Below are 7,928 nucleotides of genomic sequence, written 5' to 3'. Positions count from 1 at the left end.
GCCTTTCCAACCCCCACCTCAATGCTGTTGTTGTGAAGTGCGTCGAATCGGTTCCGACCCATAGTGACCCTGTGTAGGGTTTCCAAGGAGCAGCTGATAAGCTTGTACCACCGACCTTGAGATTCAAACCGACTTTACAGTCCAGCGCATTATCCTGCAACGCCACAACAGGATTCTGTATCTCTATATCCATAGGTAGACAGACAGACAGACAGATAGATATAATAGACAGGTAAGATAAATGATAGGTTAGATAGACAGATATAATAGGTAAGATAAATGATAGGTGAGATAGACAGACAGACAGATATAATAGGTAAGATAAATGATAGGATAGGATAGATAGATAGATAGATAGATAGACAGACAGATAGATAGACAGACAGACAGAAAGATATAATAGACAGGTAAGATAAGTGATAGGTGAGACATAGATAGATAGATAGATAGATAGATAGATAGATAGATAGATAGATAGATAGATAATAGATATAAAAGATAAAAGATAACATAGATGATAAACAAGACAGACAGCTGTGATAAACAGATAGATACACAGATGTAATAGAAGTGATGATAGATATTTAACAGATTAGATGATAGATAGATAGATAGATAGATAGATAGATAGATAGATAGATAGATAGACAGACAGAGACAGATGATAAAGCTATACAGATACATGGATATAGTTTGATTTTTCTACAAACACATTGTTTGTTTGTTAAGTTGTTATTGTTGTTAAGTGCCACCAAATCGGTTCCATCTCGCAGTGACCCTGTTTCGGGTTTCCGAGGCTGCAATTCTTCACAGGAACAGAAAGCCCCATCTTTCTTTCACGGAGCAGCTGGTGGGCTCAAGCTGGTGGCCTTGTAGTTCACAGTCCAGCACTTATACCACAGAGCCACCATGCTCCCAATAAACACACATACATATATATACCAAGGGGCCTCAAAAAATTCTTAGAAAAACATTCTGAAGCATCTTCATATATATGTGAGTAATCTTTAAAAAATATTTATTTATGGTTCTAAAACCATATCAACTATACTATTTCAAAGTTAGAGCTACTCGTCCCAACACAAAATACATACACAAATGAAAATACATAGAGTATAAATACATATATAAATATTCTATAAATCTATATGCATCTTTACATATTATACATAAATATACATTATACAGCTACTGTGGTTGTTAAGTGTTATCAAATCGGTTCCTACTCATAGCAACCCTGTATGGACGTTTCCAAGGAGCAGCTGGTAAGCTTGAACCATCAATTTTGAGATTCAAAGGGTCTTGTGGTCTAGTGGTCACCCTACAGCGCCACACCAGGATTCCATATATATTTGCAAATACACATATATATGAGGGAGGTTGGTGGGGGTGGGAATCCATTGAAAAATGAAATGAAAAGATAATGGAATTTTTCCAATGACATTTCTGAAGTCCCCTAGTACATGTTATTGTTGTTGTTAGGTGCCATCGAGTCAGTACCGACTCACAGCGACCTGATGCACAGCAGAATGAAACACTGCCCGATCCTGGGCCAACCTCACTATTGCTGCCACACTTGACTCCATTTGCTGCCACTTGGCCAATCCATCTCATATTTATGTATTAGTTCTGTGACATTCTAATAAGGCATGTATCAGACCTTGATACATCCCTCTTTTGATTCAGACACATTTGTTGTTGTTATTGGCCATCGGGTCGGTACAGACTCACAGCGACCTGATGCACAGCAGAACGAAACACTGCCCGATCCTGGGCCCACCTCCCTACTGTTGCCACACTTGAGACCATACAATAGTTACAAATACATCATACATATCTCTATCATTACACAACTATTTTTGGTTGCAGTTTTGTTGCTATTAAGTGCTATCATCAAGTCGGTTCTGATTCATAGTGTCTCTGCCAGAGCTTCCAAGAAGCGGCTGGTGGCTTTGAACCGCCGATCTTGTGGTTCAAACTAACCTTGAGGTCGGTCCAGTGCTTACCCTGCAGTCAGTGCCACACTAGCTCACCCTTAAAACTGACATCCTTGTCCTGAAACCCACCATGGGCACTGTGGTGATCTCGGGTAGAAAGAGCGGGTTCTGGCCCACCACATCACAAACACAATCCAGACCACAGCACACGAGGGAGGCTGAACCACAAGGAGCCCTGGGGGCAAAACTGTTGCTTGATGAGATACTGATCCCAAGGTCGGTAGTTCAAACCCACTCAGCAGCTTCTCAGGAAAAACATTTGGCAATCTGTTTCCGTAAAGGTTACAGTGTAGGAGACCCAGTGTGGCAGCAAGTCTATTCTGTCCTGCGTGGGCGCGATAAGTCGGAATCAACAGGACGGCACGTAACATTAACATGGGGGAGTAAATGCTGAAACCCATCTTAGACGTGCAGCGGAAGAAGGACTTGGCAATCTCCCATAGGGTTGTAGCCTAGCAATCTCTATGGGGCAGTGCTGCTCTGCGACATGGAGTTACTACGAGTCAGAAACAACGTGAACGCACAGAACGGTAGCATGGGGGATTAATTCCTCAACTGCTATTCTAAAGGTCAACAGTTCAAACCCAACGAGTGTTGGTGTAGTAGAAGAAAGAGCTGGGAAGAAAGAGCTGGCAATCTGCCTCCATAAAGGTGACAGTCTAGGAGACCACAGAGGGCAGTTTTGCTCTGTCGCATGGGGGCACTATGAGCCACAATGGACTCAATGGCACACAACAGTATTTACATACGGAATTAGGCACTCTGATTAATTTCAAGGTTCGAAACTGCCTTAGACGTGCAGCAGAAGAAAGTCCTGGTCACTTGCTCCCAGAAATACCACAGCCTAGGAAGCTCTAAGGAGCTGTGCTGCTTTTTTGTCACACGGGGTGGGTCACCAGGAATTGGAAATCAGCTCGCCAGCAGCCAACAACAACAAGGTCCTGGTTTTAGGGGTGTGAGGGTGTCCTCTGTGAAGAACCAGTCCTTGCACTGTGTAACCCAGAATCCGGCCCTTCGTGGCCTTCATCCACTATCCCCTCTGCACCGAGCCATACTTACCTGACCACCGGCTGCCCCCTGCACCAGCTGTCCTTACCTGTCCACCAGCTTCTTGGCGAACCCGAAGTCGGTGAGTTTGATGTGCCCTTCTTTGTCTATCAAGATATTTTCAGGTTTCAGGTCACGGTACACTATCTCTTTCAAGTGCAGGTACTCGATGGCGCACACAATCTCCGCCGAATAAAAGAGCCCCGCTCCGCTGCTGAAACGGCCTCGGTTCCGCAGGTAGCTGAAGAGTTCACCGCCCGGGACAAACTCCATCAGCATGTACAGGAAGCGGTCATCGTGGGACGTCCAGAACCTGCCAGGACAAGGAACCTACGATGAAGACAGAGTCAAGATCCCCCATTCGCCACCTGCGAGGCGACCCCGTGTGTGTGTGTGTGTGTGTGTGTGTGTGTAAGAGAGAGAGAGGAGAGCTGCCTGGGCACCAGTTTACGGTGGCTGATTGCCAGGACTTTCTTCTGAGGTACCTCGAGGTTGACACGAATGTCCAACCTTTCATTTAGCAACTCAAAGGCTGACCGTCTGCAAATTTCCACCTGCCCATAAGAAATCACTGATCTCTACAGAAACAAAATGGGTTTTATACGTCTGTATCTATGTGCATATATGTTTATGTACTTAACAACAATACCTATATATGTGTGCTTGTGTGTGTACATATATATATAAAAAGAGAAAGACAATGTGTGAATGAGTGAGTGCTGGCATGACCCTGTGGGTTAACGCACCAGACTGTCAAGCCATTTGAACTGCAAGGTCGGCAGTTCAAGCTCACCAGCTGCTCCTTGGAAACATTATACAGGGCCGCTATGGGTCGGAACCAACTCCACGGCACTTTTAAGAACAGAAACAAAATGGGTTTTGTGTGTGTGTGTATACATATGTTGTTGTAAGTGCCTTCAAGATGGTTCATACTCCTAGTGACACTATGGTGGTGGTGTGCTATAGAATCAGCTGCAACTCACAGTGATGCTATATAGGGATTCTGAAGCTGCAAATGTTTACAGAAGCAGAAAGCATCCTCTTTCTCCCACAAACAGCTGGTAGTTTCGAACACTGACCTTGAGGTTAGTAGCCCGATTGGTAAGCACCACACTACCAGAGCTCCTTAAAGTCAGATAAGAGGAGTTAAAAAATTAAAACACCAAACCAGTGTTCTGAAATCCCAATGAACGCTGATTTCTCTAATCCCGGTATGGACCTGTATTCACAGAATGTAGCTCGTACATTCAACAGGCCTTTCCGAGTAAACTTGGGGCTCTGACGGCCCTGTGCGACAAAGGTGCTACCAGAAACCACCAGATGTGCAAACGCTGAATCTGCTGTCTGTGTGTGTTGTCTGTGTCTGGGTAAGGGTTCATACAGGTATGTGCAAGGGTATGTGTGTTGTCCCTGCCTAGGTGTGTCTGTGTGTGGGTGTGGTTAGGGTTGTGTCTGTGTGTAGTGTTTCTGTGTGGGTATGTGATGTCTGTGTGTGGGTGTGGTTAGTGTTGTGTCTGTGCGTAGTGTTTCTGTGTGGGTATGTGATGTCTGTGTGTAGTGTTTCTGTGTGGGTATGTGATATGTCTGTGTGTGGGTATGTGATATGTCTGTGTGTGGGTGTGGTTAGTGTTGTGTCTGTGTGTAGTGTTTCTGTGTGGGTATGTGATATGTCTGTGTGTGGGTGTGGTTAGGGTTGTGTCTGTGTGTAGTGTTTCTGTGTGGGTATGTGATGTGTCTGTGTGTGGGTGTGGTTAGGGTTGTGTCTATGTGTAGTGTTTCTGTGTGGGTATGTGATATGTCTGTGTGTGGGCTGCGGCTTTCTGAGCTCCATCACCTCAGTAAGCACACCAGCCGCTGGTTCTTATACTGTACGGGTGTGTCTGTGCGCAGTTTCTGTGTTTGTGTATGATGTGCGTGGTATGTCTGTGTGGCAAATATATGTACTGTCTATGTGTGGTGTATGTATATGACAAATCTCTCTCTGCATGTGTGTGTGTGTGTGGAATAGCTCACTGAGCTTAGACAAATGTTCCTACATGCATACCACCCAGTTGCTGGTTTGCAGACGGTTCGGGTGGGTACAAGGAGGAAAGGGAGCCGAGTTCAGACCGCAGGCATCCGGAAAAGAATAGAAACACAAACAGGAAAAGGTTCCTGAACAGCCTTCGAGGGCTGACTATAATCCCGTCCGCTGTGTCTGGAGCTGAGGTGCCCAGAGCCTCCTGCCTCTGACCCGGGGTCTGCGGGGAGAGCGCTCTTCACTCGTGAGGCCCAGCGCTGGACCAACCTCGTCAGAACAGGAGAAACGCATCCCTGTTCTGAGATTCCCTATCTGCACCTGCTCCAACACGGCCTGAAACTAGGGGTGCCGACCCATCTTCCATTTTCCAACCCAGCTGAACACCACCCTCCTTGGGCCTTCCTCACCCCACTCCCCACCCCTGAATGCTGATGTCGCTGAGGCTGTGGAGGCAGATCCGAGTCACGGTGCCATCACGCATCACAGAAGGAAATGTTGCCCATTTCCTGCATCATCTTCACCACATTCATCGGCTGAACTCCAGAGTGGGGGGCCACTGCGTGTTTTGAGAGCCTTCCAACCTATGGGATTCATCTTCCAGAACTCTGAGTCAGATGATGTTCTGTTTTCTCCACAGGAGTTTCCTTGTCTGACTTTTCAGACGTAAACAGCCAGGTCTTTCTTCCTAGTCTTTCCTAGTGTGGCAGCTCCACTATGGGGGACCCTGCTGGTGTTTGAAATCCCTGTGGCACAGCTTCCAACATCACAGCATCACACAAGACCCCACAGTACGACGGCTGCTCCCCGATACTGAGCTACCCCAGATTCCCACCATGCTTCAAGATGAGAAGGGCCAGCCCCTCCTTCTTCCTCACACCCCAGCACCCATCTGTAAGGACGATGAAGCTTTCAAATCCTACCTGACCTGTCCCTGTCCTCACATAGCCATCCCAACTGTCCTGGTGTGGTGCTGTGGGACAATGCCCAAGGTCCGTGGTTCAAACCACAAGGTCGGTGGCTCATAACCACCAGCCGCTCCTCGGTTGCTGAGTCAGAACCAACTTGATGACATTTGATAACAAACAACAAAACCATCCTGGTGGCGTGGTGGGTGAAGCATCAAACAGGTAACTGCAAGATCAGCAGTTCAAACCTACCCCCCGTTCTATGGGGGAGAGATAAGAAAGTCTGATCCTATAAAGTTTACCGTGTGGGAATCCCAACGGGGCAGTTCTACTCCGTCCTACCCTCTTAGGGTCGCTAAGAGTCCTAACAGACTAGATGGCAATACATTTGGGTTGTTGTTGTTAAGTGCCGTCGAGTCGATTCTGACCCATAGCGACCCTGTATAGGGTTTCCAAGAAGCAGCTGGTGAGCTTGAACCGCCGACCTTGCGGTTCAAACGACTTTGCAGTCTGGTGCATTAGCCCACAGCGTCACAATTACCCAGTAATCCACAGCTAACTTTCTGCTCCACACCCTACACCCTCTCACTCACCCCAAAATGATTCAAGTCTCTGCCTGTGCCCCCAGCTCCTTGCTCACCTGTTTCCTCATCTAAAATGATCTGCTCCCCACCACCCCATCACCATCTCATTCAGACAACAAACAACTCGTCCCTCAGAATTCTGCTTCTGTGTTCCACTCGTCCCCCAGAGGTAAGGGAAGGACTGCCCGCTCTCTCCCTGTACTTCTCTCTGTGACTATTTTCCACCACCGAGACCTCTGTAGGGGAGAGAAAGCTTTCAGAGATCCAAGACCTGTATGTTGCAGAAACAGACCTCGGGAAACACTATCGCTACCCTGTCACAACGAAAATTTAAACATTCCTTTTTATGGCACTGGATGCCACAAATCATTTATGATTCACTGCAAACAGAGAGGTCGACAACTGGAAGCCACTCAGTGTCGCAGCGGAGGAAAGGTCTGGCAATCTCTCACCATAAAGATGAAGAACAAACATTTCCCTGAGGGGGAGTTCTACTCTGGTACATGGAGGCGCTGTGAATCAAAAAGCGGCTCGTCAGCACTTAACAACAACAACAGTTTGGTAGCTGCAACCCACCCGGTGGTACCACGGAACAAAGGCCTGGAGATCTTCTGTAAAGATGACAGGCTTTGAAAACCTCATGGAGGGTAGGTAGTTCTAAAGTCTCACACGGGAACGTCATGTGCTGTGTATCGTGAATCAACAAGACAGTTTTATTTTCTTTATTTACATGTTGAGCCGACTTCCACCCTCCAAAATAAAACCCTGCCAACATGTCCACATTGTTCTCAGAGAAGATCAGGAATAGAGACTGGCTTCCTTCAGGCTCGCCATCTGCTCCTTGCAAAGCAATGACGAAAGAGACAAAGGAGGGGTCTGCATCTTCACTTTTAAATGGCAGTAGATTCGGCTCTGTGGAACAAAACACTGGACCGCGAGGTCAGTTTGAACCACGAGGTCGACGGTATGACTCTACCAGAGGCTCTTGACCTCACCACCATTCTGCCGGACTCAGTACCCCTCTAAGGGTAAGGGCAGAGGTTTCCCAGGCTGCAACCCTTCTAGCAGCGATGGGCTCAAACCTAACAAACCACCGTGAGGTTGGCGGAGGACCGAGCTTCCTTCTCTCATGTATAATAGAGTCACTCCGAGTCGGAAACGACTTGACGGCACCAAACAAGATTAGGAGTGGACAACTTCATCTCTTCTCCCGTGGAGCCGCTGCTGGGTTCAAACCACTAACCCATTAGCTAGCACATGAGTGTTTAACCAACAGGGCTGTTTCACCAGGAGTAAAACCTCGCAGCCATCGCGTGGATTCTGACGCACAGGGACCCTACGGGACAGAACAGAACGGCTCCGAACTCCTAAGAGC

The 7,928-nt window shown here is 47.2% G+C and overlaps 1 protein-coding gene across 1 annotated transcript in view; it reads right to left on the bottom strand.

The window, feature by feature from the left end:
- Window positions 1-7,928, bottom strand: part of PRKX (protein kinase, X-linked) — a 72,109-nt gene that overhangs the window by 28,579 nt on the left and 35,602 nt on the right. Inside the window, exon 3 of the mRNA XM_006877237.1 lies at window positions 3,094-3,357. Within this exon, the coding sequence (XP_006877299.1) occupies window positions 3,094-3,357 (264 nt within the window). The remainder of the gene's footprint in view (window positions 1-3,093; window positions 3,358-7,928) is intronic.

Source organism: Chrysochloris asiatica, unplaced genomic scaffold (genome assembly GCF_000296735.1).
Source record: "Chrysochloris asiatica unplaced genomic scaffold, ChrAsi1.0 scaffold00446, whole genome shotgun sequence".
NCBI lineage: Eukaryota > Metazoa > Chordata > Mammalia > Afrosoricida > Chrysochloridae > Chrysochloris > Chrysochloris asiatica.
This window is presented reverse-complemented; position numbering and strand designations above follow the sequence as displayed.